General features: G+C 37.1%; 1 protein-coding gene across 3 annotated transcripts in view; it reads left to right on the plus strand.

Annotated features, from left to right (window-relative positions):
* Window positions 1-23132, plus strand: part of MALRD1 (MAM and LDL receptor class A domain containing 1) — a 554066-nt gene that overhangs the window by 215493 nt on the left and 315441 nt on the right. For all 3 annotated transcript variants that reach the window (XM_015474019.3, XM_015474018.3, XM_010811194.3), the window contains exons 26-27: window positions 16281-16528; window positions 20694-20985. In XM_015474019.3, the coding sequence (XP_015329505.1) occupies window positions 16281-16528; window positions 20694-20985 (540 nt within the window). The remainder of the gene's footprint in view (window positions 1-16280; window positions 16529-20693; window positions 20986-23132) is intronic.

A 23132-nucleotide genomic window follows, 5' to 3' on the forward strand; every position in this document is an offset into this window, starting at 1 on the left:
GAAAAGTTACGTAGGTATTATAGAGAAATTCTGTTAGCCTTCATGCAGTTTCCCTCAGTGGTTAGAGTTTATGTAACATATAGCATCAAGACTAGGAAACTGACATTGGTTTAATAGGTAAGTATAGTTCTCTGGCTTTTTATTATTTGTGGAAATTCCTGTAATCATCCATGCAATTAAATTTTTCCATCTCCTCAAAATTCTCCCCTGAGCTCCTCCTTTACAGTTGTATGTACTCCTTCCATTCCGATCCTGGGCAACCACTGCTTTGTTCTCTGCCGCATAGTTTGTCATTTTGAGAAAGTTATGCAAATGTGTAAATATACCATGTGACCTTTGGAGACTGTTTTTTTATTTCATTCAGCAGAATCCCCTTGAGAGCCATCCAGGTTGCTTGTGTTTGTGTGTTCCTTTTTATTGCTGCCTCACGTTCCACTGTGTGGAATGTACATAGCCCCACACGGTACCGTTTTCCGGAGCAGCTGTGCCGTTTTACGTAACCACCAGCAATGTGGGAGAGATCCGGTCGGTCTACATTGTTGTGAGCATTTGGTATTGTAACTATTTTACTTTTATTTTTTGCTCTTCCTATTGGTATGGGTTGTCTCATCAGGATATTTGCATTTTCCCTAGTAGCTTGTAGTGTTAAACATCTTCTCACATGTTTTTCTGTCATCTTTCTGTTGTCTTTGGTGAAGTGTTTCTTCATGTCTTTTTCGCCCATTTTCTAAGCAGATTTTTTTCAAACTGCTGAGTTTTCAGAGTTCTTCATATGTTACAGATATAAGTCCTTTGGCTGATATGAGTGGCACATTACACAGTGTGGCACTAAAGAGTAAGGAATTTTGTTTTGATGAAGTCCAATTTATTGATCTTTCCCTTTTGGGATCATGCTTTTGATATGGTAAAAATAATTCACTGAGTTTTAGATTCCAGATTTTCTTTTTTTTCTTTTAAAAGTATAGTATTATATTGTACATTTAAATGTATGCTCCATTTTGTTAGTTTTTATAGAAGATGGGAGGTTTAGGGCACATTTTTAATTTTTTGTAAATAGTTATCCAGTTGCTTCATCACCATTAACAAAACTGACCTCCCTGCCTGTAACTGCATTTGCATATTTGTCAAATATTAGTTGGTTGTACTTGTGTGAAGCTATTTTTGGGTTCTGTATTCTGCTCCATTGATCCATATGTCTGCTCCTTCATCAATGCCACATGGTCTTAGGAACTAAAACTTTATCATAAATCCTGAAATTAGGTGGAGCAAGTCCTTCTATGTTATTTTTCTTTTTCAACTAAATAGCGTCAGTTATTCCAGTTTCTTTGCCCTGGCTTTTGCATTTTTTAAAAAATCATCTATATAGCTATCAAAAGTGAAATAATTTTTATAAGAATTTTATTAAACACATATATCAGTTTGGAGAAATAAGACTTTTAATAGGATGAGTGTTCCAATCCATGAGCTGTTTGTCTCTCCGTTATTAAGACTTAGATTTCTTTCACCCATGTTTTGTGGTTTTTAGCTTGTAAGTCCTAAAAATATTTTATAAGATTTGTACCTAAGTGTTTCACTTTTAAAGGATTGCAAATAAAATTATATTTTAAAGTTTTATTTTTACCTATTCATTGATGGTATATAAAGTTCAGTTAATTTATACAGTTAATATTGTATGTATTGATCATACAGATTAATAGATTATGTATCCTTCACACTTGTTGTTCAGTCGCTTAGTATCTGATTCTTTGCCACCCCATGGAATGTAGCACACAAGGCTTCTCTGTTCTCCACTATTTCCCAAGTTTGCTACATTCATGTGCATTGAGTAGGTGATGCTATCTGACCATCTCATCCTCTGCCCTCCCCTACACCCTTTGCCTTCAATCTTTCCCAGCATCAGGGGCTTTTCCAATGAGTCGGCTCTTCACATCACATGGCCAAAGTATTGATGCTTAAGCATCAGTCCTTCCAATGAATATTCAGTATTGATTTCCTGTAGGATTGACTGGTTTGATCTCCTTGCAGCCCAAGGGCCTCTCAAGAGTCTTCTCCAACACCACAACATGAAAGCATCACTTCTTCGGTGCTCAGCCTTTTTTACGGTCCAACTCTCACATCCATACATGACTACTGGGAAAACCATAGCTTTGACTATTCAGACCTTTGTCAGCAAAGTGGTGTATTTGATTTTTAATATGCTGTCTAGATTTGTCATAGCTTTCCTTCCAATGAGCAGGCATCTTTTAATTTCATGGCTGAATGAAACTTCATATGTATTTCTGCTAAAATGCATAATCTGAATCTAATCACCAGGATTCCTCAGACAAACCCAAATTCAAGTACTTGCTAAAATAACTGGCCTGGCCTCATGGAACATATCCAGGCAAAGAAAGAGAAAGGATGAAAAACTCAGATAAGAACATAAAATTCACACAACTAATACAATGTGTGATCTAACTTGGATTAGATTTTGAACCAAGGAGAAAGATAACTATAAAGGACTTAGGCAGAATAATTGACAAATTGAAATATTAACTGTGTATTAGATATTAGTATTAATGTCACATTTTCTGGTTTTGTGATTTTTCTGTGGTTATGTAAGAAAACATCTTTGTTTATAAGAAAGACACATGAAAATATTGATAAAGTGATGCTATATCTCTAAGTTACTTTCAAATTTTTTTGAAAATTCTTATATAGATATGCATATGCATGTATCGGAGAAGACAATGGCAACCCACTCCAGTACTCTTGCCTGGAAAATCCCATGGATGGAGAAGCCTGGTAGGCAGTTCATGGGGTCGCTACAAGTCAGACACGACTGAGAGACTTCACTTTCACTTTTCAGTTTCATGCATTGGAGAAGGAAATGGCAACCCACTCAAGTTCTTGCCTGGAGAATCCCAGGGACGGGGGAGCCTGGTGGACTGCCGTCTATGGGGTCGCACAGAGTCAGACACGACTGAAGCGACTTAGCAGCAGCAGCAGCAGCATGCATGTATAGATAGAACAAATGGGGTAATGCAGATATATAAGAGTTAAGTTAAAGAGTAGACATAAAATACTTATACAATTCTTATAACTTTTCTATAAGCTTGAAATTATTTCAAAATAAAATATTGCAAAGAATAACATCATATTAAGACAATCAAGAGAAAGAAATACTAACTTGGAAACAAAACCAATTCAAGTGATAAACTCAAGAATATGTAATTTTTAAAAGTAGACAAAACAGCAATTTTTTAATTTTAAAAAAGGAAAAACACATACAAATGTAGGTTTGCTTAAGGAAAATTAATAAGTATATGGAAACTAATAACTGTGCTAGTTTGAAAATGTCAATGAAATGGTTAGTTTTTTCACAGAAAAATGACCAAAATCAAACTAATGAAGCAGAAAACCTGAATAGACCATTAACTATCAAATAAAGTTATCAACAAACGTCCTCCAATTTTGTCTCCTGGGATAGTTACTGCTGAGTTCTATCAGTTTTTAATGAATTGATAATGCCCAAAGAAACTATTCCAACCATATGAAATGATAGAATTTATTTTATGAAGCTAATATATTACTGATAATGAAGACTCCAGAAATTAGAAAAGAAAATGAAAGTTAAACCTCTTTGTGAATATAAATGTGCAAAACTTAAAACACCAGCAAACGAAATTCAGTAATGTAACAATCATATACTCTGAGATGAGAATCTTACATTTTAAAAATGTTTTAATGTAACAGACTGTGAATGTAACCAAGTCACTAAAAACTGTCACAGTAAACTGATAGGTGCTGAAAATATTCTCTGAAATTTAACAACCATTTCTTATAATATATACAGAATGGTGTTACTTTAACAAGTTAAAAATGGTCTATCAAATTAAAGAAGGAAACAATGGAAATATTCCCAGTAAAATCAAGATCATGTCAAGAATATCCATTACTGATGATATTATTTTTTGTACTCTTTGTGATCCTGCTTAATATGGTAGGACATAAATTGAAATACAGAAACATCAAATTATATTTTCTTTGTATTGACTTTATAATTAGCATATAATATTTTTCAGGTGACCAAAAGTATATATTGCAAAATGATCACCAGATTAAGGCTGGTTAATATCCAATCCCATACGTAGTTACTCATTTTGTATGTGTGTGTGAGGAGAACTTTTAAGATCTTCTGTCTTAGCAATTTGTGATTATTTTCCAGTGATATGGTGATATGCTTTAAAACCTGTAAACATTTCAGTATTAAGTTGTATAGTGTTTCCCTTTAAATTCCAACTAGAACCTGTGAATGTTGAAACAGAGTCTGTGCAGATGTAGTGAATTAAAATGAAGTCATACTGTATTGGTGTTTTTCTTTCTCGCTTACTTCACTCTGTATAATAGGCTCCAGTTTCATCCACCTCATTAGAACTGATTCAAATGTATTCTTTTTAATGGCTGAGTAATACTCCATTGTGTATATGTACCACAGCTTTCTTATCCATTCACCTGCTTATGGACATCTAGGTTGCTGCCATGCGCTGGGTCCTATAAACAGTGCTGCGATGAACTTTGGGGTACACGTGTCTCTTTCATTTCTGGTTTCCTCAGTGTGTATGCCCAGCAGTGGGATTGCTGGGTCATATGGCAGTTTTATTTCCAGTTTTTTAAGGAATCTCCACACTCTTCTCCATAGTGGCTGTACTAGTTTGTATTCCCACCAACAGTGTAAGAGGGTTCCCTTTTCTCCACACCCTCTCCAGCATTTATTGTTTGTAGACTTTTGGATCGCAGCCATTCTGACTGGCGTGAAATGGTACCTCATTGTGGTTTTGATTTGCATTTCTCTGATAATGAGTGATGTTGAGCATCTTTTCATGTGTTTGTTAGCCATCTGTATGTCTTCTTTGGAGAAATGTCTGTTTAGTTCTTTGGCCCATTTTTTGATTGAATCGTTTATTTTTCTGGAATTGAGCTGCAGGAGTTGCTTGTATATTTTTGAGATTAGTTGTTTGTCAGTTGCTTCATTTGCTATTATTTTCTCCCATTCTGAAGGCTGTCTTTTCACCTTGCTTATAGTTTCCTTTGTTGTTTAGAAGCTTTTAATTTTAATTAGGTCCCATTTGTTTATTTTTGCTTTTATTCCCAATATTCTGGGAGGTGAGTCATAGAGGATCCTGCTGTGATTTATGTCAGAGACTGTTTTGCCTATGTTCTCCTCTAGGAGTTTTATAGTTTCTGGTCTTACACATATATATGGAATTTAGAAAGATGGTAACGACAACCCTGTATGCGAGACAGCAAGAGAGACACGGATGTATAGAACAGTCTTTTGGACTCTGTGGGAGAGGGCGAGGGTGGGATGATTTGGGAGAATGGCATTGAAACATGTATAATATCATATGTGAAATGAATCGCCAGTCCAGGTTCGATGCATGATACAGGATGCTCGGGGCTGGTGCACTGGGATGACCCAGAGGGATGGTTGGGGAGGGAGGTGGGAGGGGGGTTCAGGATGGGGAACACGTGTACACCCGTGGTGGATTCATGTAGATGTATGGCAAAACCAATACAGTATTGTGAAGTAATTAGCCTCCAATTAAAATAAATAAATTTATATTAAAAAAAATAAGTAAAATGAAGTCATACTGGATTAGGTGGGCTCAAACCCTGTGATTGGTGTCCCTGTAAGAAGAGAGAAATAGGAACAGAGACCCCCAGAGGGAAGATGATGCGATAACACACAGGGTGGATGCCATGTGAGTGGAGTGGTGTGGACAGGACAAGGCATGCTCAGATTGCCGATAATTACCTGTATACTTATGAAGACATAAGAAAGGATACGCCCCTAGAGCCATTATGGAGGGCATGGTGCCACTGACACCTTGATTTCAGATCTTTAACCTGAGCAACTGAGAGAGAGTCAATTTCTGTTGTCTAAAACCACCCCCTTTGTTGTACTTTGTTACAGCAGCCCTAAGAAACAAACACAATTCCTCAAGGAAAGTACCCCACTCAGAACTGGTGGAAACTAACTTCTTTAAGTTTGTTTTTTGCTAGTTTTGAAAAAAAAAAATTGTTACAGTATAGTTGCTTTATCAGTTCGGTTCAGTTGCTCAGTCCTGTCCAACTCTTTGTGACTATGGACTGCAGCATGCCAGACTTCCCTGTCCATCACCAACTCCCAGAGTTTACTCAGACTCATGTCCATCAAGTCGGTGATGCCATCCAACCATCTCATCCTCTGTCATCCCCTTCTCCTGCCTTTAATCCTTCCCAGCATCAGGGTCTTTTCCAGTGAGTCAGTTCTTCGCATCAGGTGGCCAAAGTATTGGAGTTTCAGCTTCAGCATCAGTCCTTCCAGTGAACACCCAGGACTGATTTCCTTTAGGATGGACTGGTTGGATCTCCTTGCAGTCCAAGGGACTTGCAAGAGTCTTCTCCAGCACCACAGTTCAAAAGCATTACTTCTTCCGCTCTCAGCTTTCTTTATAGTCCGACTCTGACATCCATACATGACTACTAGAAAAACCATATCTTTGACTAGATGGACCTTTGTTGGCAAAGTAATGTCTCTGCTTTTTAATATGCTGTCTCGGTTGGTCACAGTTCCTCCAAGGAGCAAGTGTCTTTTAATTTCATGGCTGCAATAACCATCTGCAGTTATTTTGGAGTCCAAAAAAATGAAGTCTGTCACTTCTTCCATTGTTTCCCCATCTATTTGGCATGAAGTGATGGGACTGGATGCCATGATCTTAGTTTTCTGAATGTTGAGCTTTAAGCTAACTTCTTCACTCTCCTCTTTAGTTCTTTGCTTTCTGCCATAAGGGTAGTGTCATCAGCAAAGCAAATCAACTGTATATATACATATATCCCCTTTGTTGGATTTCCTTCTCATTTAGGTCACCATAGAGCATTGAATAGAGTTTCCTGTGCTATGCAGTAGGTTCTCATTAGTTACCTATTTTATATATAGTAGTGTATATATGTCAATCCCAACTCATCCGACCCCCTCTTTCCCCTCCTTGGTGTCCATATTTTTGTTCTCTACATCTGTATCTCTATTTCTGCTTTGTATATAGGTTCATCTGTACCATTTTTCTAGCTGGTTTGTTTTTAATTAGGATTTGTGAACCTTGCTGTGTTCATTATCAGCAGTGTAGTATTCTAAAGTTGTTCATAGTTCTAAATAAACAAGTAAAAAGGTTCCTTGCCACCAAGCCCTGTTAAATAAGTTGGGAATAGACTTCATTATATAAAGAGAGTTTCTATATTGTGGGAATTCATGGAGCTTTTAATATGCTAGTGTATTTTGAAATCTCTCAGTGAAAGATATAATTTATAAGATTGATCATATTCTGTCTCTTGGCAACTGTGAAGAACATACTTCCTTTGCACAGCAAATTGATGTCTGTTGGACATTCATAATTCAGATGAACAGAGTTAAAGAAATGATGAACGATGTCTTGCCACCTCAAGAAGAATCGAGCCAAACTGGATGACTGCCATCTTCATGTAGCTCCCTACCCTAAAGAAGAAATCTCCTAGAGCATTTCCTTATAGACACATATATTTTCTTACCCTGCATTATTTGTTTTTGGCTTTTTTTTTTTTTTTTGAAGCTTCTACCCCCAGCCACTGTGTACCTCATTATAATGGGGAATATTGGTCCAGGGGTTGTGTCATATCATTCTTAAACTCATAGTTCTGCTACTTAGTGGATAATACTAAGCAAAGTACTTAACTCTGAACTCTAGCTTTCTCTTTGACCAAAATAAGCATAATAACTATTATACAGAGACATGGGAATTAAGTGTAATAATATGCATAAAGAAAATGCTCAGGCCCTGATGTTATGATTATGTTCTGTTATGTATGTTATGTTACGTTCTGATGAATACAATGGAGCCCTGCTTCCAGGCTGTTTCCCATTTTCTTAAATGTGCTTTTTGATAGAATGTGCTCAATAAACACTAATTCAAAAGAATACATGCACCCTAATATTCATAGCAGTATTATTTACAATTGCCAAGATATGGAAGCAACCTAAGTCTCCATCAACAGATGAATGGGTGAAGAAGATGTGTGTGTGTGTGTGTGTGTATACACATACATACATTGTAATACTCCTCAGCCATAAAAAGAATGAGATTTTGCCATTTCCAACAATATGGATGGACTTGGTGGGCATTATGCTAAATGAAATAAGTCAGAGAAAGACAAATCTCCATGATGTAACTTACATGTGAATTCTAAAAAATACAACAAATTAGTGAATAATACAAAAAAGAAGCAGACTCAAAGATACAGAGAACAACCTCGTTGTTACCAGTGGGGAGAGGAGGCAGGAGGGGAGAGGTAATATAGGTAATATGTGGGTGAGGGATTAAGAAGTACAAACTACTAGGTATAATATGAGCTCCAAGGATATATTATGCAACACATGGAAAATAGCTAATATTTTATAATAACTATAAATGGAGTATAACCTGTGAAATTTTTGAATCACTATATTGTACACCTGTAATATATTGTACAGCAACTATACTTCAATTCAAAATAAATAATTAAAATGTATATGAAAGGGACAAATGAATATAATGCTATTTTAATTTTAGAGATTTGATGGTAAGATCTTACAAGGCATGTTCTTTCAAAACTATGCACATTTTAAATGAAACTGATATTTTATATGTATAAGGATATTGACCCATGGAAAAATAATAGCATTTTGAAAGGGAAAAACTGGTTTGATGGATGACACAGCTGTAGACAAAGGTGATCATTTTCCTCCTGAGGGCACACCTGTCTGGCACTGGCATTAATTGCTCCATGAAATGCCAGGAATTGGCATCTGCACAGAAGACTATTTGTTGCTTGTCTCACCTGGCACTGATGGGAAATAGTAAAAAATGAAAGCATAAGTTGCTCCTCCTAACCGTAGTGATGTGAAATTCAAACAGCTTTTAGGCCTCCTTGTGTTTTCTCCACCGACATTTTAGAATTAAACTTTCCAAGGAAACATATCTTCAAACCTATAGTAAATATCAAAAGCAGAAATATGATTTACATTATAGAGATTCATGCAGCAGCATTTTATTTGTATTTTTTTTTCCAGAAAAACAAATCTTTTAGCAATGCACATCATTTCTTATACAAGTAGCCTTTTTAGATGCTGGTCCATGTGGAAGTCTGGTCCTCATGGGTTGCTAAATTTCTAATGTAAGGGCAACTGAATTAGTTACTTCATTTATATTCTTAACCAAGACAAGAATTCATATTATAAACAAGATAATGAGTTGGGGTTCATAATTATTTTAGTGAGATTTACTTCCCAGTCCTTTGAGAGAATACCTGGGAGAACTTTAGTATTCTGAACTAAAACTTTTATCTGACCTGTGTTAACAGTAAGAATACCTCCATAAATAAAAAAGTTTTTTCTTTTAAAGATGTGTTTTTTTGACTGTGCTGTGTGGCTTGTGGGAGCTTATTCCCTGACCATGATTGAACTCTGGCCCCAGCAATGAAAGTGCTGAGCCCTAACCACTGGACTGTCAGGGAATTCCCTGAAAAAACACAGTTTTGATGCCTTGGTAGTTCTTAAAGAGTCCCGTGTAATAAAATAGATTGTTCATCCAGGAATTTCAGTGACTTCTGCCAGGATATCGACCTGCCCTCCTCTTTCCTGAGAGTTTTGGCAGCAGAATCATTCCTACTCTCATTTTGATAAAATCATCTAAATTTTATTTATTAAATTTTATAAATTTTTATTTATTAAAATTTTAATTTATTAAATTTTATTTATTGAGCAGTTGTTCAAATGTGCTGTCTTTAAGAGAAAAATCTTTGTATAAATATACCTTGAAATGTTGCAACTTACCTTCTTCTCAAGTATTTTTAGTTTTGAATATCAGCTTACATGTAATTACAATCTTACAGATTTTCGCTTTCACTTTGTAATATTCAAGTAGGACTTAAATAAAGAATTACTGTTGACAAGTAATTCTAAGCAGTACATTTTTTATTGTCCAATTAATCACTCATTGGTTTTATGCTACAGCATGTGAATTTACTTTAAATAATGTGAAAAGTGTCCTAAACGTATGTTTATAAGATATTGCCCTTACTAATACATTCTCTTTGTTGACATTACTTTACCAACAAAGGTCCGTCTAGTCAAGGCTATGGTTTTTCCTGTGGTCATGTATGGATGTGAGAGTTGGACTGTGAAGAAGGCTGAGCGCCGAAGAATTGATTCTTTTGAACTGTGGTGTTGGAGAAGACTCTTGTGAGTCCCTTGGACTGCAAGGAGATCCAACCAGTCCATTCTGAAGGAGATGAGCCCTGGGATTGCTTTGGAGGGAATGATGCTGAAGCTGAAACTCCAGTACTTTGGCCACCTCATGCGAAGAGTTGACTCACTGGAAAAGACTCTGATGCTGGGAGGGATTGGGGGCAGGAGGAGAAGGGGACGACAGAGGATGAGATGGCTGGATGGCATCACTGACTCGATGGATGTGAGTCTGAGTGAACTCCGGGAGTTGGTGATGGACAGGGAGGCCTGGCGTGCTGCGATTCATGGGGTTGCAAAGAGTTGGGCACAACTGAGCGACTGAGCTAAACTGAACTGAATACATTCTCAGTTTTATAACAACTTTACTAACATTGTTAGTGTTATCATTTACCAGAAGAATTGTAAAAAGGTGTTTATGTATTCCCAGTATCTGGTTCTGTATGTGAGGAGCTCAGAAATTGCTGACAACCTATTGTTTTGTTGTTGTTCAGTTGCTCAGTCATGTCTGACTCTTGTGACCCCATGGACAGCAGCACATCAGGCTTCCCTGTCCCTCACTGTGTCCTGGAGCTTGCTCAAGCTCATGTCCATTGAGTCAGTGATGCCATCCAATCATCTGTCATCTCCTCCTCCTCCTGCCTTCAGTTTTTCCCAGCATTAGGGTCTTTTCCAACAAGTCAGCTCTTCACATCAGGTGGCCAAAGTATTGGAGCTTCAGCTTCAGCATCAGTCCTTCCAATGAATATTCAGAGTTGATTTCCTTTAGAATTGACTGATTTGACTTCCTTGCTGTCCAAGGGACTCTCAAGAGTCTTCTGCAGCACCACAGTTCAAAAGCATCAATTCTTCGGTGTCAGCCTTCTTTATCATTTAGCAGCAAAATTGTAAAAAGGTATTAGTGTAATTTCCACTATCTGGTTCTGTATGTGAGGAGCTCAGAAATTGCCAGCAACCTATTGTCTTAATAACAAGTAAAAGTCTGAACAGAATGAAAAATGAACAACTTTTCTTGCATCCGTAGGGCTTCCCCGATAGCTCAGTTGGTAAATAACCTGCCTGCAGTGCAGGAGACCTGGTTTGATTCTTCAGTCAGGAATATCCTCTGGAGAAGGAATAGGCTACCCACTCCAGTATTCTTGGGCTTCCCTTGTGTCTCAGCTGGTAAAGAATCTGCCTGCAATGTGGGAAACCTGGGTTCAATCCCTGGGTTGGGAAGATCCCCTGGCGAAGGGAAAGGCTACCCACTCTAGTATTTTGGTCTGGAGAATTCTATGGACTGTATAGTCCATGGTGTTGCAAAGAGTGGGACACGACTGAGCAACTTTCACTTCACTTTAGGTCAGTCACTCAGTCGTGTCTGACTTTTTGTGACCCCATGGACTGCAGCACGCCAGGCCTCCCTGTCCATCACCATCTCCTGCAGTTTACTCAAACTCATGTCAATTAAGTCGGTGATGCCATCCAACCATCTCAACCTCTGCTGTCCCCTTTTCCTCCTGCCTTCAATCTTTCCCAGCATCAGGGTCTTTCAAATGAGTCAGTTCTTCACATCAGATGGCCAAAGTATTGGAGTTTCAGCTTCAAATCAGTCCTTCCAATGAATATTCAGGACTGATTTCCTTTAGGATGGACTGGTTGGATCTCCTTGCAGTCCAAGGGATTCTGAAGAGTCTTCTCCAACACCACAGTTCAAAAGCATCAATTCTTCAGCATTCAGCTTTCTTTATAGTCCAACTCTCACATCTGTACACAACTACTGGAAAAACCATAGCTTTGACTAGACGGACCTTTGTTGGCAAAGTAATGTCTCTGCTTTTTAATATGCTGTCTGTGTTGGTCATAACTTTTCTTCTAAGGAGCACACGTCTTTTAATTTCATGGCTGCAGTCACCATCTGCAGTGATTTTGGAGCCCCAGAAAATAAAGTCAGCTGCTGTTTCCACTGTTTCCCCATCTATTTGCCATGAAGTGATTGGGCCAGATGCCATGATCTTACTTTTCTGAATGTTGAGTTTTAAGCCAATTTTTTAAACTCTCACTTTCATCAAGAGGCTCCTAAGTTCTTCTTCACTTTCTGCCATAAGGGTGGTGTCATCTGCATGTATGAGGTTATTGATATTTCTCCCAGCAACCTTGATTCCAGCTTGTGCTTCATCTAGCCCAGTGTTTCTCATGATGTACTCTGCATATAAGTTAAATAAGCAGGGTGACAGTATCACTTCACTTCACTTGCATCCATAAGAGAGGGGAGGACATAGCACAAAGGCTGTCCTCAAGATTGGAAAGATAGGCAGTCTGTACAGAGGGTCAGAATTTATCAGAGTAGAGACTTGCAAGCAGTAGCCACTTCAGAAATCAGTTTCTAGGGTAGGAAAACCTGAGTGATATTGATGAGTTTCTGAAGGCTCAATGTGGCCAAGCCTGAGTGTTAAAAACTAAAGGGGAACACAGTCATAAGGCATGTTCCAACCCCCCCTCCCCCACCCAGTACTGTGAGATTTATCTCCAGAAGTTCAACCAGGTTCCCATGTTAAATATTGGAGAAAAAAGAATCCCCTCCTTCTTCCAGCAGGAGGAGGGATAAAGGAACCGTTCTGAAATTCACCAAAGCACTCGATTCTTCCTCACAAATCATGTCATTGGGGGAAGGTATTATTAGTTAACCAGAGCCTGTATTGCTAGGGTGTTATCAGAGCTTAACTTATAGGAGGAGGGGAAATAATGCTAGCTTCCTCTAGGAATCCTGTTTCACCTAAGAAGTGAGGGGGGAAGAAATCCTGAGAACACTTGTGAAGGTCAGTCCTGAGGCATGGGTTCACTAAAACAGACCCAAGTATAAGACCATAGAACACTCTCCCTCCCCCCATACTCACCACCACATTGCTAAAGGCCTACTTCTGTGAAAGTGAAGTCGCTCAGTCGTATCTGACTCTTTGCAAGCCCACGGACTGTAGCCTGACAGGCTCCTCTGCCCGTGGGATTTTCCAGGCAAGAACACAGGAGTGGATTGCCATTTCCTTCTCCAGGGGATCTTCCTGACAGAGGGATCGAACCCAGGTCTCCCGCATTGCAGGCAGACTCTACATCTCAGCCACCAGGGAATCTCAAGGCCTACTTACAACAGTTCCTTTTACCTGGTACATCATGTCTGGCTATCAAGAAAAAATTACAAGGCATTCTACAAGGCAAAAATAGAATCTGAAGAAACAGAACAAGCATCACAACTAGACATGACAGGGATGTTGGAATTATCAGACTAAGAATTTAAAACAATTATGATTTATATTCTAAGGCCTCTGGTAGGTAAAACAGCATGCAAGAAGAACAGATGTAATCCTAATAAAGAACCAAAAAGAAATGATTTCGATTAAAAACACTGTAACAGAAATGGTGTCTTGATTAATTGAATAGTAGCCTGAATGTGGCTAAGGAGAGAGATCTGAGCTAGAGGGTATATTAATAGAAGTCTCCAAAACTGAAAAGCAAATGAATGAAGACTGAGAAAAACAGAACAGAATATTGGGGGACTATGGGACAACTATCAAAGATGTGACTGATAGGAATATCTAAGGGAGAGGAAAGAAAGGAGCAGAAGAAATGTTTGAAGCAATAATGACTGAGAATTTTGCCAAACCTATGGCACATAAAAATCACAGATACAGGAAGCTCAGGAAATATGATTCTGGATAAATGCCAAAAAAAAATCTACATGTGGGCTTAACTTTTAACATTACAGAAAGTCAACGGTAAAGTAAAATTTCTGAAGGAAGTCAGAGGGAAAAATACCTTACTTATACACAAATAAAGGTAAAAATTACATCCAACTTCTCTGCAGAAACAATGCAAGATAGAAGAAAGTGGAATGACATTTAAAGTGTTGTAAGGAAAAAAAAAAACTGATGTAGAGTTCTGTACCCTGTGAATTTATCCTTTAAATATGAGGAAGCTATAGACTTTCTCAGACAAACAATAAGAGCATCTGTTGCTAGTAGACTTGCCTTGCAAGAAATGTTAAACTAACTTTTTGAGAGAAAAAAATGATCTGAAATTCAGAGCTATATAAAGAAAGGAGTATCAGAGGAGCAATAAGTGAAGGTAAAATAAAAAACATTTTTTTTCTTATAACAGATAGTTTGTTCAAAATAATAAAAAGCAACAATGTATTACATATGCTTATGTATTTCTTGTGTATATCTATATATATGTATGTGTGTGTGTATATATACATATACTTTGTTGTTTAATCACGAAGTCATGTCTGATTCTTTGTGATCCCATGGACTGTAGCCCTCCAGGCTCCTCTGTCCATGGGATTGCCCAGGCAAGAATACTGGAGTGGGTTGCCATTTCCTTTTCCAATACATGTGCTTATCTTTGTGAAATTAATGACAGCAGTAATACAAGGAATGAAAATGAGGAATTAGGGTTATTTTGTTCTTATAAGCTATTCACACCACCCTTGAAGTAGTATACTGTTATTTAAAAGTTGTCTTGGATTAGTTGCAAATGTATAATGTAGACTCTAGGGCAACCAGAAAAAAGCAAAAAAAAGAAGAAGAAGAAGAAGAAAAAAAAAAAAGGATAGCCTTATTTTTAAAAAGAAGAAAATAGAAATCAAGGCTGGAGTGCTGCAGCCCATGGGGTCATGGAAAAGTTGGACATGAGAGTGACTGAACAACAGCAACCGTCAGAGATGCATAGATTTGGCAGGCAGAAAACCAATACGGACATAGTCGAACTCAATAATTTTTACTGTTCTGGAAATGAAAGAAAAACTTAAGCAATGTTAATAATAAATATTTTTAGAATACCTGAGAGATAGTTGGTATTAAATAACAGATTTAGTTTCTGTGACTTATTATAATAAATCATTGCAGTTTTAGCCTTACTTTTTCATTTCACAATTTTATTACCTCTGAAATGAGTATACATTAAAAAAATAATTATGATGATTAGTAATTTTTGCTTCAGGCAGTATTTCCCATGCCAAACTGTGTTGAAAAATAATGAACTTCCTAAATTCCCTACCAAGAGCTGAGAAGCAAAGAGGAGAAGAGAGAAGAAATAAGTTACTTTGATCAAATAGGGGTTTGGAGGAGAAAAGGTGTATAATACTAACATTTTCCCATGCATTTTGACCCTGGGACCAGATTGGTGAAGGAATAAACTTATGTAAGTCATTAGCTTGTTATGTATCTGTGTGTAACAAACTAAAATATTCTATTTTAATATTTCTGTAAGGATAATATTGGTAGGTTTTGAATATTGCATGATGTAGCAGGATTACTGTAATTTTTTGGGTATTTTTCAATTGAAGTATAGTTGATTTACAATGTTGTGTCAATTACTGCTGTACAGCAAAGTGATTCAGTTTATACATATATATATATATACACATTATTTTTTGTATTCTTTGCCATTATAGTTTATCATATAATATTGAATATAATCCTCATGCTATACAATAGGACCTTGTTGTTTATTCATTCTCTTTATAAAAGCTTACATAAGATTACTATAATTTTTTTTTTCTGTTTTTAAACTTCATTTATTTATTCAGCAAATTAAGCAGTTTTTTGCCAGGCACTGGGAAAATAACAATGAACAAAACTGAGCAAATTCTCTCCTTCATGAAACATGCATTCTGATGAGTGAAGAGTGAGGGAAGACCAAAAAAATAAAATAAATAGGTAAAGATATGATATATTAGGAAAGTGCCAACAATAAAAATAAAGAACTGAAGTAGGAGAGAGTTGAGTATAGGAGATTTTAGATAACACCAGTAAATAAGGATCCACTGACAAGGTGATATTCAAATACAGATCTGATAGAAATGAGTGGGAAGGTCATGTGGACATTTGGGAAGGAATCCTGGCAGAGAGAGGAGCAAGTTCAAAGGTCCCTAGACATGAGAGTGCTTTATAAAATGTGATTTTGGATTGCATGCTTTATCGGCTGATTTCCTTTTTCTCTCCACCATAAATTGGAAAATGTTTTCCAGGTGCCTCCAGGGGGCGCTGTGACTTTGAGTTTGATCTTTGTTCCTGGGAGCAGGAGCAGGATGATGACTTTGACTGGAATCTGAAGGCGAGCAATGTCCCTGCTACAGGCACAGAGCCAGCGGCTGACCACACCTTGGGAAATTCATCTGGCCATTACATCTTTATAAAGAGCTTGTTCCCTCAGCAGCCCATGAGGGCAGCCAGAATTTCAAGTCCAGTCATAAGCTGGAGAAGCAAAAACTGTAAGGTATGGAGAAAAAATTAAAACAGAAATGTTATAAGCAACTTCTGATAGAGTCAAAAACAGAAAACAGAATGGCCAGAACCAGACCAAAAAGTGACTTTGAATGCACTCAGCTTGGAATTTTGTGAGCGGCAGAAAGTGAAGATGAAAGGGAAGGTTTGTTAGAACTGTTGGAAGAATTTATCCTATGGATAAGTTCCATAGACAAAGAATCTTGGAATCCATTGGGAAAATGTCATGGTTATTATCCGTAACTATGGGTGAAAGTGAAAGAAAGTGTTAGTCACTCAGTTGTGTCCAACTCTTTGCAACCCCGTGGACTGTAACCCACCAGACTCCTCTGTCCATGGAATTCTCCAGGCAAGAATACTGGATTGGGTTGCCGTTTCCTTCTCCAGGGGATCTTCCCAACCCAGGGACTGAACATGTGTCTCTGCATTGCAGGCAGATTCTTTACTGTCTGAACCACCTAGAACAAAGTGAAATATTGGTTGTGTCCACTCAGGGAACTTGGCACTCATTGGAATTATTGGAATTTCATCATAAGGAAGAGAAATAAACAGCGAGAAATAGTGTAAAATAGTTAAATATTTCCAAGAACTAATATTAGTCACAGTTGACACCATGATAAAATGGTTGGACATCTTCACGGAAAATTAAAGACTGAAGTTGACACTTTAAAATGTAGAATTTCTAGATTAGGAAAAAATGGTTTGGCCATTATCCTGTGGAAATTTGAAGAAAATGTTTATAGCGTGTTAAAAATATAAGTAGAGTTGTTTGGATCTTCATATGATGACTATGCATTTGGAAGGTCCTTCACTTTCCTTTATTATTTGTGTGATTGTCTGTTTTTATTCCCCAGGGGATTTGAGCCAGCTAGGCTGGGAGCTAAATTTAGCTTTACATATAAATTAAGCACTCAGAAATGACTTCATGGCATCTTTTTATAAGAAGTTAGTGTGTGAATAAATGTGCCCTTTATATTTATGACAAAAAATACAGTCTCCATAGCTGTGAACACATGTATTTGGACTGGTATATTCCTCAATGTCTGAACACTGTAAAGAAAACAAATTATATCCAGAAAGTTGCTAGCTGATCAAAGAATCAAACTGGGAGGCATGATTTAAATCTTTATTATCTTCAGATTGTCAAATTCTTGTATATTTCTTTCCACAACACAGAGAGCCCTAACTCCAGAAGGAGGCATGTTAAATCTTCGGTCATGGGCTTTCCAGCTGAACCTGTAGTTACTACAGATGTTTGTTCCTGTTTTATACTGACCAGCCTTCACATCCTACCACTGCCCCAGTCATGTTAAACCTTTAGCTTGTCTTAGGAGCTTTTCTGTCTCAGCTTAAGTTGATTTCATAGTTTAACACTCAGAATAATATCTCTCTTCTCTCTTTAGGCACATTTGATAGATTTTCTGCAAGAAAGTGACACGATCAAAGTTTGAGAGACATAACTCAGCAGTCCAGAATGGATGTAATGAAAAAATACACAATTAAACTTTAATTAGTTTGGCAAACATTGAGTTTTAGAGAGGCAAAGAAGTCAAACTGAAATTTTATATACTGCATGTTTAATTTTTAATTAACTTTCCAAGACTAGAACTGATTTTCTCATTTCAGAATATCTGTGAATATACAGATTTATAGATATAGACAAAACATATATAAACCCAGTGTTCTGGGGTTTTATTTTCAAGAAAGTATTGAGTAATTTGGAAGACAACAGAAAGAAGACTTCTTAGCTTTTCTATTTAGACTTCCTCTAAGAATGTTCAATAGATTCTTTTTTTCATACTGTAGTAACCAAGGGTTTCATTTATCTCTATTTTTGCCTGGCCCCAGAACTATAGTTCCCACTGTTTTAAACATCTGTGTGAGAATAATGAAGTATGCCTAGGAGAAATGTCAAAAAATTAATGATGAATCGTTCATTTTATGAATATTTATGATATAGATTGTATACAAAGTAGTAAGGAAAAGTCATGCTGGAAATGATTGGGACTCTCAGATATAAAAAATTTGTTTATCAAGTGAGCAGAAATGACCTCCTAAACTTTCATGAAAATCCTTTCTGTCACTTGACCTTGTGGAATACCTTTAGGCAGAAAAAAATCAAATTGGAGAATTTTCTCCCTTCTGAGGGATGGATGGAATACAGAGAAGTATGCAGACATAGATTGATGAGTGTAGAGAGTAACTGAAATTCTGGTGAAGATGCCTCCTTAAAAGAATTCAGTACTTGACAGATTTTTATTTGCTCATGTTGCCCTGTGATTAGGTTACATTGTCATCAAGTATTCTCTGTAGAAATGGAGTGTTTGTGTTTAGATGTTTGTTTGCATGTTAACCCAATGGTATCATTCAGAAAATGGCCTCAAGAAGATACAGAAGTGTTTATGTGACATAAAACATATGCTTTATGCTTTCTGTGCAAATAAGACAGAACAAGGCAGGATACTGGGAAGACCATGTGTATGACTGCAGGGGCTCCAGACAGATGTGTGCTATTGCCTGTTGGATAGTTTCCTTTCTTGCTTTTTGACACTGCTCAAGAAGCTGGCCTCAGACCCTTTTTTAAAATTAATTTTTAATGGAATATAGTTGCTTTACATTATTATGTTAGTTTTTTCCTGTACAGCAAAGTGAATCAGCTCTGTTGTTATTTAGTTGCTAAGTCATGTCAGACTCTTTTGCAGCCCCATGGCTCCTCTTCATGAGATTTCTCAGTCAAAAATATCGGAGTGGATTGCCATTTCTTTCCCCAGAGGATCTTTGCGACCCAGGGATTGAAACCATGTCTCCTGAATTGGCAGGTGGATTTGTTTACCACTGAGCCACCAGGGGAGCCCCCTGGAATCAGCTCCACATATATGTAGATCCCCTCCTTTTTTTGATTTTCTTCCTATTTAGGTCATACAGAGCATTGGGTAGAGTTCCCTGGGCTGCACAGTAGGTTCTCGTTAGTTACCTATTTTATACATGGTGTCATTGGTGCATATATGTCAACCCCAGTCAGACACTTTGTGCCACTCAGGTTTGACCAGTCCTCCCAGAACAAGCCACAGTGGTCACAGAGTTCATATTTTCCTACATTAATGGGTTAATCAATAGGATAAACATTTTTGGATCATAGAGTAATAGCTGAAGTTTGGGTATTATTCATCAGCTAGGAAATTTGCATAGATTGACTTCACAGAGCTTACCTCTTGATGCTGTTTGAAAGTATGCATTATGTATATTGTTTAATCACATTCTTTACCCTTTAAACACATTCATTTCCCTTCTCTAGACTATAATATCCATGAGTGCCAGTGTTTCTAAAATGTTATTTTCCTGCATGAAGATCACCCCCCATTAGTTTTCCCCCACTCCTAAAAATGACAAGCCCAAAGCTTAAAAACTCTGAGTCCCTACTGTTCCTAACTCATACGCTTCTCTTTTTTAGAATTTCCCCTAACTTTCTCCACCAGTGTTTTAATCACCAAAAATCTGGTAAACTCCGTATTTGAAACATTGAAATGTTAATCCTTGGAAATACTCATATTAATTTTTACTTGGGGGTAAAACTCAAGTCTACTCTTCTAAAACATTTCAAGTAAAATTTAGAAATTGCTATTCTGGTGGTTTTGCTATGTATAGTAGTAGAGCCCTGAGGACCTCGAAGAACTGAAAATGCGTTTCAAGTATAAGAATGTGGTGGAATAAGCAATCAAGTACTCTGCTGTTTTGAAGAAAATAATTTAAGTTTCATGAGATGGAAATTATTTTCTTTAGTACCTGATGTTTCTTAATCATGAGAAGTCTTTCTATATAATATAACACTTTTTAATGATATTTGTATCCCTTTGACAGCAGATTTTAAGAGTTTGTGGAGGAATCCTACTTTTATAAGTCACAAAAAGGAAGTAAACGCCACTCATTTTTTCAACTAAATTCCTGCTTGGTCCTTATTGTACTACATTCCATGTTTTGCAGCATATGATTTAAGGCTAGACTAACTTCGTTCATTGATAGAGTATTCACTAAGCAATAGAACATACAGACCTATTTTTTCTTCCAGAATCTGTTAAGAGAGGACAGCATGATATAATTGAAAATAAGATGAAATTAACTGTACTAATCATTTATAATATTTCTATTTTTGGTTGCAGATAATTTTTCATTATCACATGTATGGACATGGCATTGGAGCGCTCACCTTGATCCAGGTATCAGTCTCAAACCAAACGAAGGTCCTGCTTAACCTCACTGTAGAACAAGGCAATTTCTGGCAGCGGAAAGAGCTAGCCCTGTCTGGTGATGAGGACTTCCAACTCAAATTTGAAGGCCGAGTTGGGAAGGGCCACCGTGGTGATATAGCACTGGATGACATTGTGCTTACAAAGAACTGTCTATCTTCCCATCACTCCATGAAAGAAGAACTCGCAGTGCCTCTTCCGACAGGTACATTTTGATTTATTTAGTTTGTGTGTTTACAGAGTGGTAGGTGGGAAGGAAGGAAATGGAAAAGAAGTGACCTAAACACCTAGTAAATTATTCTTTTCATAAGGAAAAATCTTTTTGAATCTAAAATCTTATCTTTCAAGCCTTTACTCATAAACTTGTCTTCGAATTTTCTCTCCAAGCTTTGGTGTATTTACCAATTCCTGAGTTCTTAGTTTAGTCAGTATCTTCTTAGATCAATAAAATAAGGCTCCTTTGTTTTCAGTTTGATTCAGATTTCAATCCGAAATAAATATCATTCACTCTTAATAAAATGTAAGAATTTCAAGAACAGATTTATTCCATTTTAATTAGATGTTAGTGTGGTTATTTTATATACTTTATTCTCTTTAGACAAATACTTTATTCATTTGAAGGGAATGGCAACCCACTCCAATATTCTTGCCTGGAGAATTCCATGGACAGAGGAGCCATGGACATGGTGGGTTATATAGTCCATGGAGTCGCAAAGAGTCAGATATGACTGACCGACTAACACTCACTCACTCATTCATTTGAATGGTTGAATTTATATATTTAAGTCATTTAGATGATTGACTATGTCCATCCATTCACCTAAAAATATTTGGGTAATTTTTCTTAATAATTAGATTAAAATGTTGACTTGATAGATGTCCAATATAATACATAAATTGGCAGTGTTATAAGATGTGGAAATATTAAATAGCATTAATCCCTATAATATATTAGAGGTATTAGATGAAAATAAATACAGTATATAGTGTTAAGAAAGCAAAAGAACAAATTTTATCAATTGATAACATGATATATATTAATATTTAAACCATGAGTTTGGAGAAGAAAATAAAAATGCCATTCCTTTTGTATATAAATTACATATTATAAATAAGAAACAAAAGTGCTTTAAGAAGAATGAACTAATTTATTTGTGCTGACTTAACATGGTGGGTGGAATGGGGAACCGTACCATTTCTGCCTTGACTTCCTCATTCATTTCACAGATTATGTTTCTAGATAACTGTTTCCCCACTGACACATAATTAAGTCAGGATGTTTGCTTGAAGTTTCCAGAACAGTATGGAATGGTACAGAGGAAAACAAACATTTCAAAATTGTGTTGAGGGAAATATATACTAACAAGTGAAAGTTAAAGTTGCTCAGTTGTGTCCGACTCTTTGCAATCCCATGGACTATACAGTCCATGGAATTCTCCAGACCAGAATACTGGAGTGGGTAGCCTTTCCCTTCTCCAGGGGATCTTCCCAAACCAGGGATCGAATGCAGCATGTCTCCCACATTGCAAGCGGATTCTTTACCAGCTGAGCCATCAGGGAAACCTAGATACTAACAAGAGTGAAATGTAAAAGCATTTCAGATACCTCAGAATAATCTACTTCTTGAGAAAAGCTTCACCTTCTTTCTCTGTAGCAAATCTGATGACAGCTATACTAGCTTTTGTCCAGATCTGACCTTTTAAATAGTAAATGTTTGATCATAATAAAAAGTAATCTCATAGCATCCAAGTAACGAGAGAGCAAAAGTTTTATGTAGAACCACTTTAAACTTCAATGAACAACTACTAAGTGGGATGTCAGAGGAACAAACCAATCTCATCGGGAATTTTAAATTCTTAAACCTGTGAAATCTGGAATGAAGTTTCTTAAACAAAAATGACAAGGCTTCCAAAAGGAAAAGTTTAAAGTATGTAAAAAGTGGTATAGATTATATATTAATTATAAAATTAAGGGTGCATACCATTCTGAAGGAGATCAGCCCTGGGGTTTCTTTGGAAGGAATGATGCTAAAGCTGAAACTCCAGTACTTTGGCCACCTCATGTGAAGAGTTGACTCATTGGAAAAGACTCATGATGGGAGGGATTGGGGGCAGGAGGAGAAGGGGACGACAGAGGATGAGATGGCTAGATGGCATCACTGACTCAACGGACGTGAGTCTGGGAGAACTCCGGGAGTTGGTGATGGACAGGGAGGCCTGGCGTGCTGCGATTCATGGGGTCGCAAAGAGTCGGACACGACTGAGCGACTGATCTGATCTGATTAATATCACTAGAGTTCTTTCTATATCCTGATGCTATTGGAGATATTCTATTAAAATTTTTGGTGAATAG

This window comes from Bos taurus, chromosome 13 (genome assembly GCF_002263795.3).
Source record: "Bos taurus isolate L1 Dominette 01449 registration number 42190680 breed Hereford chromosome 13, ARS-UCD2.0, whole genome shotgun sequence".
NCBI lineage: Eukaryota > Metazoa > Chordata > Mammalia > Artiodactyla > Bovidae > Bos > Bos taurus.